The following is a 20,668-nucleotide window of genomic DNA, read 5'->3' on the forward strand; positions in this document are numbered from 1 at the left end:
GTGTAACCTCAGAACTCACCTCTTGCCTGCAGCCTTAACTTTTTCACTCTCTGCGTTCTCCAAGAAGTTGTCCAAGTCTGATTTATCCCTTTGTAAGTATAAAAGAATGCAGTTATTTATTGTTCAGCTGCTGCTTTATGACAGAAAGACCTTGTTCTCACACTCCTCACTGTCTGTGCACGGGAAAGCTCCAGCTTGGAGCAGAGGTGGAAATCGTGGTTAACAAATGTGAAACCATTGCTGCTAATAAAACCTTATGGACTAAAAGACAGGTTTTATTGTTTTATTGGAAATATGAAAGCAGATTTTGTACTTTTTGACATTATCTTATGCTCAACAACCTCATGATACCCTTCTCCATCTTTCTGAGATATGTACTTGCTTCTTAAAGCCTGTTTTCTGATTAAAAAGTTTATATAGCTTAAAAACCTTATAATTTAAACCCCAAAAGTGAAGATCAAGGAGTGGAAACTAGAGAGAAAAGACAAAAGGTTTCCAATAACACACACTAAAGATTTTAAATAAATATTTTAATTCTATTATTGGCATTTACAGGTAGAAAGCATACAGTATGTTACAATTTTATCAAAATGTGAAAAATATGGATGTTACATAAGTAACAAATGTAAAAAAAGTATTTTTCTTACCTTCCCTGAAAGTAAGAAAACTATTCAGCATAGGAAAATATTGATATAAAAAACACAGCTTAGGTAAAAAAAAAAAAATTGAAGTTTTTACACAGTACAACAGGTTCATCAGATCTGCATGAAGATGTAAGGACTTTGTGAGATTCTATTCACCTACAACTTTAGGGAACTGGGGGAAACTGGTAAGCTACATTAATGAATCTACAAGTAGTTTTCCCTCATATCTGCTCCAAAATGCTAGAGTGCAGTAATTTTCTATACAATAAATAATTCTTCAAAGTTTCCACTGTAGAAAATCATAGAAGGCAGAAAATGCCACTCCAAGGTCACAGAGGCTAGGCAGTGCTGTAATAATAATTATGCTAATATTTATTATAGTGCTTTATAATGTCGAAGCACTTCAGAAGAGTTAACTAATCAGCCCTCACAACACCCCTGTGAGGCAGGGAACCGAGTGTTCTTCCTACCTTTCCATGGTACAGATGGGAAAATGGAATCAGGGGAGAAGCACAGGCTGCAGCAGCAGCAGCACAGCCAAGCTGGGAGGCCAAGAGATGTGGGAATGGACAGGTCTGTCCCTCGCTGCTGTGAGCCAGGGGGCTGGGCTGGGCTGACAAATGACCATCAGGAACCACTGAGGGGGAGCAGGAAGGGACCAGGATTAAGTAAGCATCCCCAAAAACATTTCATAGAGATTCAGAAGCTCTCACAAAACTTTGTCCAAAAAAAAACCAAAAAACAAACAAGAGCAAACAAACAAAACAAAACAAACAAACAAAAAAAAAAAGAAAAAAGAACGAAACCTGAAATGAAAAAATAAACAAACTGAAAAGGAGAAAAAAAAAACCTCCTAAAGTGCTGACTGGCTTGAGCTGCTTCTAGCACCTCTTGTATGGAATAAGACTTACAGCAAGCACTGTTGCCAGCAATTATTCAAGCTGATTTATTCCATAAAGTCACATGTGAGCAACTGCAGGATATGGTAACTACATTTTCTGAGACACCTCACTCCTGTAGTTCCTTCATTCACCATCTTACTTCCATGCACTTCTTAAGGAAAATGGAATGCTCAGTACTCTTGCATCGTAGAACATGTTAGTAGCTGGAGACAATATGCACATCCTTCACAATTGAAACAAAAAATTAGTTCATTTTCAGAACAAAGCATTATTAATTTAAGAACCACGAACCAAACAATGGTAAATAGGAAAACCCTTTCCAAAGGCTGCATGCCGAATATCTGGTTTGCAAATACAATGCATGCAGGAGAAATAAATTCATCCAAGCATAATTAAATTAAAAATGTCTCAAGTCTCTTTCAGCAGCATAATGGTTATTATTTTTAAAGTCTCCTCCAACCAGACTGGCCTGGGGATCAGATGCTGACCTTGGCTTTTCTACAACCATATAATGGTTTGAGCAGTCCCCGTGGCTTTGCACTGTGGCAGTACCAGGGGACAAAGCCTATACATACTGTTCTGCTTCCCCCTCCTTGGAAACAGCCTTGGCTGTACCACCTTTGCTCTCTTCACTCACTGCTGCTGCTGCTGCTGCTGCTGCTGCTGTTTTTTCAGGAAGCGATGCCAAATCTTTGAAAACATCCACATAATGCCCAAAGCCCGGGCCCCAGTTCAAGAGGTTGTCCCAGTTGAAGCTTCCCGCCTGCTGGCCCAGCTTCCCGGGCAGGGAGCTCTCCCCGGGCGCGGTGCCCGCTGCCTGTGCCCCCACGGGCCCGCCCTCGCCGCGCCGCCCCGGGTACCGCCGCGGCTTCAGCCTCGAGCCGTAGTTGTCCTCGTCATCTGCGTCCGACTCGTTCACCTGGGACAACTTGGGCATCCTGGAGGTGTAGGCCACGGGCTTGTCGCGGTCGTACTCCATCTCGGAGCAGGTGAAGGACTCGTGCGAGTCGCTGTCGGAGGAGGACTCGGGCGCGGGAATGCCGTCGGCCGGGTTCCTGGTCCGGGACAGAGGCCTCCTGCAGTCCTCCTCGGAAGAGGAGCGGCCGTGGTCCGCGCTGCAGATGCTGGGGTTCCTGGGGCGCGGGGTGTTCAGTCTCTCCACCTCTTCGATGGACAGCCCCACTGGGGGAGACGTCTCCAGCGGGATCTGCCCGATGGGCTGCTTCAGGCGGCTTCCCGGGCGGGAGCTGTGGCCCGCCATGGTCTGTGGGCTCTTGCTTCTCCTGCCCAGCCGAGTGGCATAGTTAAAGATGCCGGGCTGGCAGACATCACCGTGCATCTCCAGCGGGCTCCCTTCCCTGATGGCGAGGTGCAGCTCCCTGGCTGGGCTGTGCCTGTAGAACGTCGAGGATTTGGAGAAGGGTGCGGGGCTGTGCCGAGACAGGGGGTTAGGAGTGGGGCACGCCGAGTGGCTCAGGGATGTTGTCCTCAAGCCCTGCCCGTAGGCAGGCTGGTAGGTCAGGCTGCTGGCTCCCAAGGGCATGGGGGACTGCCGGGCGAAGCCCAGCGGGCTGTGCCTCTGGATGGAGAACTTGGGCGTGTGGCTGCGGAACTGCTTGTAGTGCTGGATGATGTCGGCGTCGGAGGGGGCGATGCTGCTGGCGTTGTCGATGTCGTAGTGCTCGATCTCGGGCTCGGGGGACGCCAGTGGCGCGCTGGGGATGGTCTCCGTGGCGTGCGGGATGTCTGTCTCATCATAGATGAGGTAAGGGTTTTCCCTTTCGATGATGTCGGGTTTTGGGTTCCCCTCAGGCTGCTTCCTGACGGTCATGTCATCACCGTAGGGCGGGATGTTGTCAGGGTCATCGAACGCCACGTTCTCGCTCCCTTTCTTCTTCTTCTTCTGCTTCGTTTTCTTCTCCTCTTTCGGCCCCTTTGACTTCTTCCCCCGGCACTGGTTGCAGAGGATGAGGCTGAGCACCAGCAGTGCCAGGACCGTGGCGCAGCTGCCCACGATGGCCGGCACGGCCCAGAGCGGCAGGGACAGCTCGGCGGGGTGCGGGGACGGCAGGCACACGTGGCCACCATTGACACCCGCCCTGCACTCGTGGCCGGGGGCACACAGCACGCCCAGGCAGGCCACCACAGTCTCGCCCCGCAGGGGCTGGAGGCACAGGCCCCCGGGGGCACGCACTGGTAGGCGAACCAGCGGTTGATGCACATCAGCTCGCCCCAGCAGGGATTGCTGGCGCACACGTCGGGGCCGCGGCAGCCCGTCTTCACTGAGGGGTCTGTTCTGGAGAGCGTGGCCAGGCTGTGCTTGCCGGAGAAGGGAAGGGTCTCCCCGCCGTACTTGATGTAGGAAATGCAGCCGTTGAAGCCTGAGAGAGGGGAAAAAAGGGACAGAGCTGTTGGGAGCTGAATGTTGAGCGTGCACTGTCACCAGCGCAGTACATACTCACTGTACATACTCTAGTGTTCACTAAATAAGCCAAGAATTCATATGGTTATCATAGAGAAACATCCATTCTAACAGCATTAAATGTTTTTAAATTGAGTTTGAATAAATGCGATGCAGCAGTACATACTCACTGTACATACTCAGTACATACTCCACTGCTCACTAAATAAGCCAAGAATTCACATGGTTATCATAAGCAAACATCCATTCTAACAGCACTTAATATCTTTAAATTGAGTATGAATAAATACGATGTCTGATGACTGAAATATAGTATATTCAAATATTCAGTATATTCAATGTATTTCAGTATATTCAATATACTGAAATGCTTTTGTCTCCCGATTTTCCCGTATCTCTAAAACTTCTTATCATTTCCCACAGAGAATCCCGTGAGCAGCTGGCTTGGCTGTACTACCACCAAGCATTATTTAAGTTTGCCCAGTGTGCTTCAGCTAAGCCTCCTGTCCCCTAAATTCATGGCAATGCTTTTGTTTCTCTGAATCTTGAGGGGCCTTTCCCCAAACCTGCCATACTTTGGTTGCAGTGCTACCCTACGACAAATTTTAGTGCTGTGAGAGCCCAGGAGATGGAACTATCCCCAGGCTGTGTGCAGTGGTTGAGTGAGGTCACAGGAAAATCCAGTCTTTTGCCAGCCTAATAATCCTCCCTGTTCCCCTGACTAAATCCTTTCTGGGAGGGTTTTGAGGTAGTGCAACCTTACGGTGATCTCTGCTTGGAGCTGTGGCAAAATGGTGATGGATACACAGAGATGGATACCACTCTGTCATGAAATAGCAAATATAATTATGTGGTATGAGATGCTATTAAAGGTTTAGAATCCCCAGGGTTGAAGATTTAGGTTCATTTGGGAGCCCAAGTGACTACCACTTTGTGCATGCGTGGTGGTTCCTTGTAGTACTGATGTGATGTGATAACTTATCTACCTTGATTTGGAAATGTTATTGGACACAGCAACTTCACAGCCCTGTCACCTCGTGTGTTGTCTGCCTTTAACAGCACTGCAGATATTTTTGACTCTGAGTTCATGCAGAGTTTTATACCAGAGCCTTGTAAATCCTTGGTATGTCGTACCCGATGTAATACAATATTAAAATAAAATAAAATCATATGAATAAGGGATTTTGGACTGTGTGTCTGCTTAATGGAAGCCAGACATTCCTAATTTGTCTGCCACAGCATTGGGCAGTGGTGAGAGGTTAGTGTCCTCAATTTTCCTTGTTCCAGCTTTCCTAAAGCCTCTGCTTTTTCCATGCACATGCTGCTCATAAAACATACATGTAAAAAGGGTAAAGGTCAGCACAGCATCCACAAGCTTTTGTACCACATTTCATACATATTCACAATACACAGGTGTAAAGTGCGAATTTACTCCACTCAAAAATACTTTATCTGGTCACAATTCATGAAGCCAGAAAGATTCTTCAATATACAAATATGTGAAAAATACATCTGTATTGTCTCGAGAATCTCATGTTTTGCACCTAAAAATCACTTCCATCTTTACCTAGCACTTGGGAAATGATATCAAATATGTGTTACCTACTTCTTTTGCCAGGGTTTGAGACAGTTTAACTCTTAAGGGAGACTGATTTGCTCCTTAACAGCTAGACATCAGTCAGAGGGTGTTTCCTTATTGTCCTTGCTCAGAAATAAATCCCATTCTTAATCTGACAGCAGGATAAAGCAACAAGATCTTGGAGTTGCAGGAAATATTTCATTAATGTATTAATAACATATTAATTACTAATATATTAATATATTAATTTATTAATTTAATAATAACAGGGTAAATCCTGCAGTACTTACCAAATCCCTACAAAGTTTTTGTTTAGCATTTTTGCCCAAATGAAAGATTTGCCTTGATTTTCCAGGTTATGATTCAGGTGAAGAATACATCCTTTCTTCTCCATAGCGGTAACAAAAATATAGTAATTGATGTACAGACAAGCAATCCCCCTGTCTGAAAAAAGCCCTGCAGATGGAGTGTCTGCTTGTGGAAACAAGAAGCCTGCAGTGTGTACTAAAGGAACAAAATCTGTAATCCTTACTCATTCAATTTGCATTTTTTCTGGCAAAGGATGGACGTACACTAATTACTGATAAAGAATTACAGTACTTGGGGAGAAAAAAAATATTACCTGAAGCTGTGCTCTTGAAAGGCTGGCTGGATGGAATTCCTCCCAGAGAAATGGTGAGGACGTTGAGGCCCCCAAAGTCTTGGGTGGCATGGAGAATGTCCCTGCTGTGGGTCCTGTCCACCGACAGGATGGTGGCAGAGCCGTTCTTCTCCAGGAGGAGCGAGTGCCACTGGCCATCTGCAGCGTACACCTCAGGGATGTTCCTTTCCACTTTCCCAGCAACTCCAGCATCGGATATGTAGTGCACCTTCCCACCTTTTATCTGCTCACAAGAACACATGACATGTAATTTTAAAATGGTGTCGCATAACTCCTATGCACACATAACCACTCTGATGTATACTCACAGCAACAGTAACACGTGGCTTTGGTGTAACAGAAAGGTAGGGTGGGTATATTTTTCCCCAAGTAATTGCTTTGTACTAAAAAGGCACTAATTATTTAGCATGAAAAATTTGGCCAGAACTAAATACACCACATTATAGAAACTTCGGCAGAAAATGTGCATCTTAGAGCTGCCACCCATTCAACCCCTGGCTAATCCTGCTGAGCAGCCAGCTATAGGTCATGCACACAACAACACATTTTAACCAGAGAAAGAATATTTCTTTCTCCTTCTTCAAGGCAAGTGTGGAAAAAGCTTAGCAGAGTGAACAGATGTTGTCCTCGCCCAAGAAAATTGCATCCAGTTTTTATTACGACACAGTAGGAATGCATAAGGCATGGCAGGGCTTGAGCAAGAGCCTCATTTCATATCTGCTTTTTCTGCTAATTGGTATTTTGCAGGAAACTTCTGTGGTATTTCAGAAAACTTTCTGAAGAGTTGCAAAGTGCGTGATTTTGTGAGAATTTTCAAGTAGTACTTTCTTGAGCAAACTGCTTTAAAACTTGTGAACAGCCAGAGAAAAAAGGAAAAATATTATGGCTTTTTCTGTTAATAATGATGCCTCACAATTCTACCGAATCATGAGATGCGGGATTTCAAACCTCTTACTATGATCCCAAAATGAGATCAGTGCAAATTCTGCACTTAAGATGTAGGAGCTTAAAAAGAATCCCCAACATCCACCCCTGCCAGTTTCTCAAATATTGCATAAATTTGGGTATGCTGGCTGACCTCCTAAGGGCGTGCAGAACCGCGCAAACTCACGGAGGATGGCTCTGGGACTTGCTGCAAGTTTCCTTTGGGGCTCTGTATTTTTGGTCACATATTCCTGCATGCTTGGTCACACATATTAAATGGAACAACCCCTCTCTGTCCCATGTTCCCCACTGCAGCTCGGTCAGTGTGAGATCCGTACCCCGAGCGTGCGGGACGTGCGCAGGCAGAGTCCAGGAAAGGTCACAGCCCCAGGTTTGCTGGAAGCTCTCACAGCCTTGCATCCTTTGTTCCAGGAAAAATAAGGTTCACCTGGGAAGAACTGTGAGGTGACACACTGGCTACAAGAATGCTGCTCTCCTTTCCAGAAACTGTTAAATGTTCTGGATTTGCTTCTCCGGTGATGCAAGCTGAGGACTTTGTTCAGACACTCCAGCTTTAATAAGGCACTAAGACCACGCTCATGTCTTGGCAGCTGCCTGAATGAATGCATCTAGCACGTATTCCATTTGGATGGAGGACACAACAATGGTTAATATGTGCATCCACTTCGTTTACAAAGGCAGTAATTTAGACTATTTGAAAATGTATTGTTTGATAAGGCTCACCTCGCAGACAGGATGCTTTGGTTACTGATAAAACACAAGTGGCATGTGTCTAAACTATCACACAGCCCAAGGAAAATCCCACTGTTACAAATGCAGCCCACAGACTGTTAAAACATATTAAACACCATTTCTCACAATCACTTATAAAAAGCTTGACTGAGCTGAATGTATACATATATTTATGCCTGCAACCTGTATCACTTTGTTATGTCTTATTCTGTCTTTTATGCCCCATAAAATATTGGGCATAAAGACTAAAACACTGCCTTGTATTTTAGTCTTTATGCAAACAGAAAGGAATATGCCATGCCAGACAATACTCTCCAAACTTAAGGGGAGACTGAGCACAGAAGTAAAATTTTTAATTTCACCTTAGAAAAGACCTGTAGAATTATTTACCTGTCAGCAACTGATATTTTCCATTACAATTCATGATTCTTTAACCCTATTTCTATATCTTTAAAATTGCATGTGACTAATGCTAAAAGACTAATAAATAACATACTAGGGGGCATTTGGAAAAGAAAATTTCCAGAGATGAGACTGATCCATGACTGCTTCAACCAGGAAAAGATATGGAATGGTGCCTTGAAGCAGAACATGTTTCTAAATTTGAAACAAAGGCTGAAGTTGACAGCATTGAGTAACACAACTTTCTGGGTTTTATTTAAATGGCTGAGCAACTGACAAGTAGGATGTAATGAAAAGAATGAACTACTAAAGCAAGCATATTCCTAACTACAGGGCTGATTCAACCTTACTAGTATTCCAAGTCTCATTTGCTGAACAAATTGGGTTTTGTCTTAAAACTAGCTATTGAATGGGAGATCATTTAAAAGGGTTATGTTCTGATTAGTTCCTGTAACGTGATACATGCATAGAACCATGGAATGGTTTGCATTGGAAGTGATCTTAAAGATCATCCAGTACCAATCCTTCTGCCATGGGGAGGGACACTTTTCTCTATCCCAGGTTGCTCAGAGACCCATCCAACCTGGTCTTGAGCACTTCTAGGGATGGGGTAGCCCCAACCACCCCCCACACAGGAGTATTTTAGGTAGTATGGCTAAAAATGTAAAGTATAACCCACACCCTCCACCCGTACAATTCAGAGATTGTAGAGCTCCATTTATGCTAATTTAATCTGACTGCAGATGAGATTTCTAGATAAAGCAGGACAAGACAGGCGATTTCACCTTTAACCCGCTCTATTTATCCCATTACTTCTAACTGCATTACTTGCAATGTGCACTTGTAGGAAAACAAGCTGTGACAAAGAGTTCTAGTAATAAGGAATGCCCCACCCTCTTTGTTGTAGTGGATTTTGAAGGAAGCATTTTCCATCTGAATTTGACAATTATTTAATGTAATCTGGAAACAGTTGCCTCTTTCCTGGATTGAGGATCCCTTTAAATGATAAAGTCCCCTCCCGAGTTCTTAGCAGGGAGTTTACATCCATCATTTAGTGAACAAACTGCTCACAACCTCAGTGGGTCTGATTTATTACCACTTCTCTAGTTTTACCCCAATCCCAGCCACACCAAAACCAATTAGCTACAAGAGGAAAAATGTGAAGGCATGGAAGTAGCCACAGGACTCTTAGCTTTTCCCTAGCATGGTTCAATATTAAAAACACATGGCAGGTTTTCTCTGAATGCTAATACTTTGGATAACAGGCATATTGAAAGACAAAAATCAAGTTATAAAATTGTCTGTTATGAAGACTGACAAGAATTGTAAAGACAGGTCCCTAAAGCCCAACTTCTGCACCAGGACTGGATGGAGATGACATGGACACTTTTGCTGGGTTGGCTTCATTGGCATCTCAGGCTACCACTGAAGGGAATACTCATGGTGACACCTACTCTGGGAATGAGGAGCAGTGCAGAGGCCATACTGCACTAGCTACAGTTAAATTACTGCAGTTTTACTAACTAGCATCACCTGAGAACTGCTTGGCAACCAGCATGGCTCTCCTTCCTCAAACTTCTGCATCTGGTACTAGGCAAACCTCTGCTCTCTTCCCCTGCACAGCTGGAGCTGGGACTTGACACCCTCTGCTTGCTTGTATAACTTCACCAATATTAACAATAACAAGAGTGTTTGCATAAACACAGCACCAGTGCTTTAGCCAGGAAAGGCAACTCTCTCTCTCTCTTTTTTTTAATAACGCTTGGAGAACTCACCTAGCAAATTCTGCCAGGGGGGGAAAAAAGGTTTTTTCTCTCCAGAAGTCAAAAATAATGAGATCTTATCTGCTAATACGAGCTAGGCAGAAACTTCCTATGAAATGATGTGGTAAAAGCATATGCCAGGGAAGTAGTGCAGACTTGCTTCTTAAATGCAGCCGGTGTGTCAGGAAAGCTTCGTAACTCTGACCAGGCAGGTGGAGGATATCCACGGGGCTGAAGCTTAGAAAGTGTGAATTTCTGTATGAATTTCTCTAAAAGTCAGGGAAGACAAAGTTGGAAAGCCTTGCAGCAGTCAAGGAAACTTGGAGCTTACACCAACCCAATAAAGGGGCTTGCCAACATCACTGCTGTACTCATTCAGAGTTATGAGTAAATGGACTGAGTCACCGCCAGGAACCAAACCATTGCTTTCTCTTGAGAAAGGTAACTTCTGCAGCAATAAGCTCTTTGAGGAAAGAAAAAACAGCAGAAAAGCCCCAAAACAGTGTGGCATTTGAAGCATTAATTCAGCTGTGTATGCCAAAATAATTTGATATTGACATTGGTCTGTGAGTAACCTCATGAATTTGAGTTATCCCTCACTTCCTAGTTTGATAAGCTTGAGCCATGTTGGTAGGAATTAATGAAAACTTTTTGGCAATCGTTTGCTAGCTTAAGGAGGGTCTGGGTTCAAGGCTCAAAAAATCAGAAGATAAAAAGCCAATAACAAAATGATTTGTTCTGTAAAGTGTAATGATGATAATAACCATGGCAATGAGCACCGTTCTCGTTGCCTTAAAACAGTCACTATTTGGAGTCTAGACAAAACTGATTAGATATAAAACCATCAAGATCTGATACCTTGGCAAATAGGAAGGGAATTGTTGAGAAGATGAATGATACTGGAGCAGTGCCTAGTCTCAGCTAAAGACCTAATATTTCATAAAGCAAACAGAAGGAGTAATGGAAAAACTCGATTTTGATCGCTGCACACGGGGCAGCCCAACCAAACCAAGCCGGGTCCTAGCTGCAATCTCACCTTCACGGTGGTGAAGTTGCTGCTCTCCTGGACATGGAGCAGGACGCCGCTCTCGCTCCTCGTCATGAACTTCACCTCCAGGCGCTCCACGCCCGGCCGGCCCCGAGCCCCAAGCCTCAGCAGAGAGTCCCGCTTCTTGTTGGGGCTCATGTGGTAGTCCAGCCTCCCCTTGCCATCCAGGGACAAGGCTGTGTCAGCAGTGATATCTGGGAGAAGCACAGGGAAGCGTTGAGCACACAGCTCCAGCCATCATCTGCCTCATCGCTCGGAGCAGAGGTCAAGTTCAGAGCGGGTCAAGGGCAGGGGGGAGCAGGAGTGAATGGCAATTGCAGCCCCTCTATTCTTTGGCTTCCACCAGAATGCGTGTTTGAGAGTGGGAGTGTGCGAGTAATTTACTGCTGCTATCAGTCAAGAGTAAATTAAAACTCGCTAGGGAAGAAGTGAGGGAGTAGGGAAAAAAAATTTGGCTCTCAGAGCTGTAATTCCTTCCCAGGGATGTTACTGTTTCCATTACTGCATCGGGGTTTCATGATATATTGAACTCTAAGCTCTTCAGGGCAGAGATAATGACTTTCTATTTGTTATGGCATAAAAAAAATGTGAATAAAAAAGGCAGAGCATTGACTACCAAATGCTGTTAAAATTATGGCTAAATTCTTTTGTAAACTGGTGCAATAAAAGCATATAAATCAGCTAAACAATAATGGGACATGTAAAAAAACAAAGCCCAGTCATTATACTATAACTACACGGAAATAAATCACTTTGCTCTCCTGAACAATCCCATATTGATTTACAGGGCTACTCCTATGAGAATTAATCACCCCCAGGTGTAAATGCCTTGTTTTCATTTACATTTACAATATTTTCTTGCATATAATCCACAGTCAATTTGATGAAAAGGACTTTAGTTTGGAGAAGCCACAAGCACATGAACTCACTGTTTACGTGAAGGGGTTTTTGCTTACCCTCTTACCTCCCCATAGCAGGCAAAGCCCTCCTATGGGATCCCTTTATTTTAGTTACGGATTATATGGTATTGGGAAGCAGGACTTTAAATGAGTGCAAGTTACCTGAAATGTGATATACAGACCAGAAAACATTATGTTTTCAGGTTTTTGCCATTTTTAGGTCACGAAAGAGCAACAGTCCATTGTGGACTTTTAAACTGCTTAAGAGGCAACATGCTGCTTGTTTTTGTTATTTTATAAAATTCATTATCCCATGGCCCTGAAACCCCTTAACAGCCTTTGGTTGAGCCACAGTCAGGTGTATGTTAAAGACAGTGAAAGCTCCTCCTCACATTTTTCACAGTGCCTTCCTGTCAGTCCATCCTTGCAGAGACACTGCTGCCACGACCACTGATCGACACAAGTGCCACCGTGCTGGCAGGGGCTGGTCGTGCAAGCGCCTTCCAGCCTGGGACACCTGAAAGAAATCAGAAAAGCACATGCTGAAAAAGGTGCACACAAATAAGCAGAGCAAATGTGCTGGGAATTGTCAACTGTTTAAATGGTACTCCCTTTCTTCCCCTCAGAGATGCTAAAGTGGCTTTTCTCCCCATCCCTGGAAGTGTCCAAGACCAGGTTGGATGGCTCGGAGCAACCTGGTCTAGCAGAAGCCCCATGGCAGGGTTGTTGGAACTGGATGACCTTTAAGGTCCCTTCCAATCCAAACCATTCTGTAATTCTAAGCATCTCTGTAGACAGCTCAAGTTTCTAAGCAGATCCTAATTTTCAGCATCAATTTATAGCAGTCTTACAAAAGAGGAAGGAATTCAGAGACAGCCAAACTCCTACTATCTGTGATGCAAGAGAGAAGAAACCTTTTCAGGCATTTTTTATGCTGCAGACTGCCAGGGTCTTTGTATTACAATGATCAGTGCAAACATGGGGGTTAAGAGAGGAAGTGTGCATGAGGAAATCTGGATGGAAGACTGACATTATTGCTACAACTGTGACTTCAAATACCGAGATGGAAAAAACAATAGAATCGGATAGTTCATCATTTCTGAAAGAGCACTCAGAGGATATGAGGGAAATTCGGTGATACTTGAGAGGCAAAGTGAGAGAACAGATGTGGTGGATTAAGAGGAAATAAAAGGGAGTAGAGGGCTAGCAAGCAGTATGAGTACAGTCAAAACCAGGTGGAATTTATAAAGAAATCCAAGAACATGGGCGACTCAATTTCAGCCCGCAAAGCTACTTGAATAACCACTAACAATAGAAATGTAATGATGCTGCTTTTGTTTTTAAGACTCTGTAATCTTTAGTGAACCTTTAATCCAAATTCACTTTCTTCCTACTTTTTACAGCAGGTTCTACAGTCTTTTTTTCCTAACAAGAAATATCTGTTGGCGTCTGAATGGAATAGCATCCATGATAGTTTCCTTTATTGCAAACGGGGTCCATCTGATCCCAAATATAGCAGACGTACTGATCTAGGATTCCTTGGGCTGCCAAAGCCTGGCTGGGCTCCAGGGGACGTCCATTGACTGCAAACTCCATTATGCAGCCAACAAAATCATGGCTTTCCACCTGTCCTCTCCTCTGAAGGATGGGCTCTATGGACCTGATGCCACCAACAGTAACTCGATTTGGTTGTACATCGAGAGTCCTGTGAAAGAGAAAAATGACTGATCAGTACCAGACATCAGGATGGTGATGACAGCACAGGAACTGCAACCATCAGTTACAGCCTGTGGCTAAAATTCCTCTTCCCAAATTGGTATTTCACATTTAGAAGGGGACACAGAGATTAACATCACTTGAACTAACACTTATAGTGGGCACGACTCTAAATTCACACTCAGTTTGCACGTCAAAATTTCTATTCACTTGACTGAGCAGTGTGCTTGAGATCACAACAAATAAGGTTTTTTACCCAACTATAATTGAGATTGTAGATGATACTTAAACAGCAGGAAGATGGACTCATTGTTTTACAAAGATGTAACACATCTGCTAGCAGGGAAACCCTGTGTGGCAAGAAACATTGTGATTATTTTAAGAAATTAGCCAAAGTGATTGGGATTAAAGTTACTGTTATCTCCAAAAATTTGAGCCCAAGACTACTGAGCTAGTTACAGTAAACACCAGAAATAAAGTTTGATTTCTTTACTGGACACTGTTTATTAACTCAAAACTGTAACAGAAAACACCTGAAAACAATGTCAAAGTACTTACTGTTAATATTTTTGTAATGACAGCACTAATCCAGTGATTTTATTTCCTATGTCTTTATGAGCAATGAGAGGTGCAGTTTAAATAAATACATGACCCCAAATCCTAGGCAATAGATGTTATCCTCATTTGTACCACACTGCAAACTACTCATGGCCATGCATTTCCTGACTGCCACCAGAGCCTGGGGACAGAGATGGTGTAGAGAACTGCGGATTTCTGAGCAAACTCCTTGTTAGGATCCAGTTCCGTGCAGAAATATAGCCTGACCTAGCAAGCAGCAACGCGCGCAGAAAATTTAATTTGCTTCTGCAAAGATGGAGGAAAATGACCCTTGGGAGCCTTATCACTATTCCAACTTTCTCTGACTTTACAGGGAGATTTCTTCTTAATTTATTAAAAAAAAATCCCACCCAAACCCCAAGCGAACCCCACAAAATGAAGAAATATTCACCAGTCAGTCGAAACAGCAACGTTGCTAACAGTGCAGTAGCCTGGCTCCTGGTCCTCAGAGCAGGAATCCACCGTCAGGGATGCTGCCTGCAAAAGGCACACACACAAACATGCTGAGTATTACAAGGCTTTAGTCCCACACTACATGAACTATTTCTGTTTAGGTGTATTATACCAAGGACTTGGCCAGAAAGGAACACTTGGGATTGCAGGGTGCTTCAGAGCCACTGCTCAGCTCCACACTCTGCCAGCACATCATGGGCACCACCAAGGTGTGGATATAGAGAGGGAGCCAACTGTCTCCTTCATACAGAGATGGAGTTAAACACCAATTTTTTACATTTGGGCAGGGTTTCTTTCATATTTGTTTGCTTTACTCCTGGACACTGAAGTTATTTTGGCTCATACCATATCCTACTCCTGACATGGTTCAGATAATCTGAGCAAAAAGCTGCCCCTTCCAATCACAAAGGGAGTTCCTTCAGGGGCTTTACTATGATATTAAACATATTGAAATTGATAAAAAGCATGTTACAAAAGCTGGGAGTACATACATTGAGATTACCAGTTTTAAAAAATGACCCTGGGATTAGAAACATTGAGATTACTAGTTAAAAATAACAACCAACCACTCAATAAAACTCAAAAAGTAACCAAATGGACCTGCTTAAGGCAACCCCTTGACTAAGAGGTCATGAGGGATCTCAACTTTGATAATGGAGGAGCATCTGGACACCTAGAGTGGAACCAAGCTGATGTTTAGAGAAGTACCAGGCATTACCACTACTCACAGCAGTCTTGCTGTTTAATTATTGTTATTACTATTACTATTTTTACCTCCAAGCCATTAAGTCCTAGACAACAATGTTGCCTCAGCCTGGTCTAGTGGAAGGTCTCTGTGCCCACAACAGGGGGGTTGGAACCAGATGATCTTTAAGGTTCTTTCCACCCAAACCATTCTGTGATTCTGAGACTATCCATCTAACTTATTTACACTGAAGTTACTCATGGCACTTCTATTTGTAATCTATAAAAGTCTAACCAAAGCTGTCACTAAAATCATGAAACAACTCCTGCTGATTTGAAAAGGAGTTTTTATTTTATTCCTTATTTAGCAAAGAATTGTCCCCACAGTGATTTATTAATAACAGATGCGCTGGGAAAAAAAAAAAACCCAACCAACCCTGAAGGTTAGTTATTCCTTAAAACAAATTTTCAGAAAAATAAATATAATCTCCACGTTGTACATCTCCTCATGTTTCAGCTAGATGTGTGGTACAGTTTTACAGCAAATTTATATCAAATGCCACCTTTAAAAATGCCTGGGTTTATATTTTGATTTAGATGGCTCTATGGGAGCTGAGCAAGCAGCACTGGCTATCAGTACATCATTACTCTGCAGAGGTTTTTTCTACTGCCTGCAAATAAGTTTGGTAACAACAGCCTGTTGAAATCCCCACAGATTGGCCATGCTAGCTCCAAATACATGCTGCAAGCTGACACTGTATTGACCAAGTAAATTCAGAGCTCTTAGCCCTAAATCATGCCCTACAGTACGATTAAATTGTTCAATCTGCTATTTTTAATGGAAGCTTATCTTGAATTTCTTTCCATACAAATGAGCAAAGTGCTTCTCCCAAGAAATGTCAGTCTGCAGTTCCAAAGCAGATTATAGCCTTGTGTAAATGAAACAATTCAGAGAAAGAATAATAAGCTGGCTGCTCTGTATGCCACCACATGCATACATATTTTTCCTTCAGAAGATCAACAACAAAAACTGAAATGAGTTTTTTTGTTCTTAGCTCAATCAGCATAATCTCCCTAACTTACATCGCTATGTGCTCTGCAAGCCAAGCTCCAGCCCCAGCTGAAGGGCTGGATATTTGAGAATATATTTTACTTGGAACAGAGTTCATACAATTTATTTTCTAATGTTAGTCAAATGTTCCTGCTTGTTACTTAAGCATTACTCTACAGTTACCTTGCCACATTATGAGCCTTTCTATCCTGTCACTTTGCAATAGCTCAGGACTGACAACTTAATGATTTTACCAGTTTCCGATAAAATCCCACTGTGCTGTAGGAAATGACAGATTTGGAATCCTAAAGGGGGCCTATTTTATACAGTTTTGGACACCTGGGAGACATTTTTCCTGCAGCAGAAATATCTAAGACAAAGGCGATTCTCTTCACATGCCGTTTGTAAACAGCTGACATTACTGAATAGGTTTAAACATCAAAAACAAACAAACAAAAAAATCATACAAAGGTATAGGTTGTCTTAAATATTTGCTTTTAGCCTGAAGCCTTCATGGCTGAAATTTCTATAAATAGCCCTTTTTATGTTTTCTCTTCTTCTATAGTCTTCTGGCACACGGACAAGTAAAACATTTTCTTTCTCTGTTTTTTCTTTCTTCAGTGTACTTCATTTATTTGTCGCAACTTTTACTCTGTGTCCTTATACTTTGCCATTTACATCTTATTTATGGAAGTAACATTCTACTTTAGTTACTAAAATGGGAACCTGGTGCATGTCAAGATTAAAGTGCACCTTCAGGCTTTACCATTAGGAAGCTGTGATGTAAATTATTAAATTTGCAAGATGCAAATTGAATATCTGGTATCAAAGCACATTAAACCAAAGTCATTGCTCAACAGCACAATTATCCTTCATCTTATTTGGATATATAAGTCATAAAAACACACACAGATTGGATTTGCAAATCCAGCTGAAGACTGGATTTCACAGAACCATAGAACCCTTAATGTTGGAAAAGATCTTCAAGAGTCTAACCACTAAGCCAGCACTGTCAAGGCCACCATTAAGCCATGTCCCCAGGTACCACATCTACACATCTTTTTAATACCTCCAGGAATGGTGACTCCACCACTTCCCTGGGCAGCCCTTTCCAGGCACTGACAACCCTTTTGGGGAAGAGCTCTTTACTAACATTCAATCTAAACCTCCCCTGCTGCAACTTGAGGCCATTTCCTCTTCTCCTGTTGCTTGTAACTTGGGAGAAGAGAGCAAGACCCAGAATAAATGGAGATATCAGGTATTGCACTACAAACAGAAATGGAGTTAAGGGCTCAAGAGCAAGGACTAGAAGGAAGCCACACCGGGTAGAAGAGTTTACTGCTTTTATTCCCTCCATTGCTTCTAGCTTGACATACACAAACCAAAATGGGGAACCCTACTGTATATTACTGCTCTATGATTTAATTCCAAACATGAATTCCACGTATGCTGGCCATGTCTGCCTCAAAAGGGAACTGTTGGGCAATAGTTACTGATTATGGATGGCAAATAGATTTGGTTTCATTTCTAACTCAAACACTGCAGAGTCAAAAAACTTGGCTTGGATTCAGAGAGCATTTGGTTTATGTTCTGCTTTGGAAATATTATTAAAAAATGAGAGAAGAGGAATAGAAAACATTTACTGGAGAAAAAAATGAAGGCAGGAGAGGGGTCAGAGTGCCAGGCATATGGTAATCAGTTGTCCCAGTTTTGGCAGAATTCCTCACCTCAGATGCATTCTGGCGGACAGAGAGAGAGAAGTAACTTCCCTCCTTCCCCTCAAAAAATTCTCTTAATGTAAAATGCAACCTTTTAACTCTTTACATGTATGCTACAGAGGAAAACCAGGCTCCCAGTCTGACGAGATTGGAAAAAAATCTCTGAATTAGCTCAAGGAGGTCATGGATGCCTAGTATTTTAAGTCTGTCCACTTGGATTTTCTAAATTTTGAGAAAAATTATTTTGAGGCTTTTTACAATTACTGCGGTTAATTAGCATTCCCTGATAATCATCCCTGCAATCTACAGCAGTTAATTAGCCCCGTGCGTAGTCATCTATGTCATTAATTATTCCTGGCTCTCATTTTTCACATTGAGAGTTTGGGGGCACTTTGCACATGTTTTTTTCATTACACTTTATCATCATCATACTAAACAAACCACCACAGGGCTCCGAGTCAGTTGGAGTGAGGCAGAAACGAAGGAAGTTTTTCCCAAAGTTGGAGTTTCTGCTAGCAAACGCGACGTCGCTAATTTCACGTTCCTCTGAGTTCGCCTGCAAGCCAGAGTGATTTGGCTGAGTTGGCCTTAAAATCCCCATTTTTAGCACTTCTTACCATTCCAGCCCTGCGTGCGATGGCGGTGTGGAACTGCCCATCAGACACCTTCTTGGCTGTGGTGAGCTTGTAGGTGCCACTGCCCAGGTTGTAGGAGAACCTGAGCCTGCCTTCCGCGATCTCCAGCGCCAGGAACTCCGCCCGCTCCCCGGTCTGGTTGTCGTAGTTGTACAGCAGCAAGGCGTCACTCTTGATGGTGGCAAACTTTATGTAGATGTAATTGTTGTTGGGATCCAGGCTGGGGAACTCCATGTAGGACAGCTCTTCAAACCCGTAACTGTTGAGCTCGCAGTGATTCCCAAAAACACCTGAAAAACGAAAAGCGAAGTCTGGAATCTGGGAGATTTTTCCTCACCGTGCCTCCTCCCAGGAGTGAAGTATGGATGTGCTCTCCACATGGCTGTGGAACACCTAATGTACAATTAAAATCACACAACCAACAGAAGAATGCTATTAACGAGGTACATTATATTTAAACTTTAAAATTGAATTACGAAGGACAGATGCGTCTATTGAAAAGCACTTTGTCGAGCTCTGTGGCTTCTTCAGAAAACACCAAACCAAGCCAGCTTGACAACTCTGTCAGGACATGGCTGTTAATTATCATCAGGCATTTATTAATCCAGCTATGGAAATAAATGCGCAAGTTGAATTTATTTTTCGCTCTGTTATCTGAACTCTTTCTCACTGGGTGGTTCATTTTTTATACTTATTAAATAAGCATATGTGTGATTAAAATATTATGTCTCCTCATGTCAGTAAAAACGGATATTCATATTTTGGTGCATTCTACATACTTCTTTTCAGAGGTCTGTCACATAATTTCCCTTGATTTTTCTTTTACTGCATCAACAATGGGAAAAAACCCCTGATTTAATTTATGAATGTTAGTTACATTTACAATGGGAAATTAATTAACCCTGAGGAAATGTACAATAAAGGAAATAAAAGGGAATAGACAAATTATTCCACATGCTAATAGAAATACATAATCAGCATTAGTTACAAATGCATTTTGAGAACTATACTTTTGTGAGAGGATTTTCAGTAACCTTGAAACACTGTAGATGATTTCTGGACATTTCTGGGTTTTTTCATTAATTTGTTACATTTACTTTCATACTTTTCCCTATGAACAATGGCAATTCTGGATTAATCTGCATTCAGAATCAATCTTGCTGCAATCATGTCATGATGCCTGAAAATATCCATGTTGTTCTATGTTTTTATTGGGCCTGTTCCACAAACCAAATCTGGGATAATGAAATTCTAAAAATTATGAAACTATTTTGGCACTACTATATGCTTCTCTGATGTAAAATACTGATGTTATTTGCAGTGGTCTCACTCTTCAGCTCCACTAAAATGGCCTGTTATTCATCAGGAGAGCTTTGTTATCATCACACTTCCTCTTTCAGACTGAACTTTGGATATTCTGGGTGGTGAAGGTACTTCAGCCCTGACTCAGCTGTGTGTAAGTTTCATCTTTAGGAACCCAATAGTCTTGATTTAAGTATTTCAAGCATCCATTCTTACTTTTGGACAGTTATCTCTATCTATCTATCTGCTCAGAAACATTCTTTCTAATTTTTAGGCACTGAGTTGTTTGGCTGAGCCTTATGTTTTTCCTATGAGAGATAAAGGACCCGCTACTAGGAATGACAAATATGTACTTGTAGTGACCACATCACTTTTTAACTTTCTCTTGAAGAAAAATGAGTTAATTGAACCTCTAAATACATGCATTTTTTCCAGACCTGGAATCATTTTCAAGCCAGAAATTATTTATGCAGGTAAAAATAAACAGAAATATG

The 20,668-nt window shown here is 42.5% G+C and overlaps 1 protein-coding gene across 1 annotated transcript in view; it reads right to left on the reverse strand.

The window, feature by feature from the left end:
• Positions 1-509: 509 nt before the first annotated feature.
• The window catches only part of LOC102039384 (protocadherin Fat 4-like), a gene marked incomplete at its 5' end in the record, with an annotated part of 121,963 nt that continues 101,804 nt past the window's right edge, over positions 510-20,668 (reverse strand). Inside the window, 8 exon segments of the mRNA XM_031064792.1 lie at positions 510-3,700; positions 3,703-3,927; positions 6,170-6,431; positions 11,087-11,292; positions 12,390-12,514; positions 13,523-13,702; positions 14,723-14,808; positions 18,855-19,183. Of these exon segments, the coding sequence (XP_030920652.1) occupies positions 2,112-3,700; positions 3,703-3,927; positions 6,170-6,431; positions 11,087-11,292; positions 12,390-12,514; positions 13,523-13,702; positions 14,723-14,808; positions 18,855-19,183 (3,002 nt within the window).

This window comes from Geospiza fortis, unplaced genomic scaffold, assembly GCF_000277835.1.
Source record: "Geospiza fortis unplaced genomic scaffold, GeoFor_1.0 scaffold1476, whole genome shotgun sequence".
NCBI classification, from domain to species: domain Eukaryota; kingdom Metazoa; phylum Chordata; class Aves; order Passeriformes; family Thraupidae; genus Geospiza; species Geospiza fortis.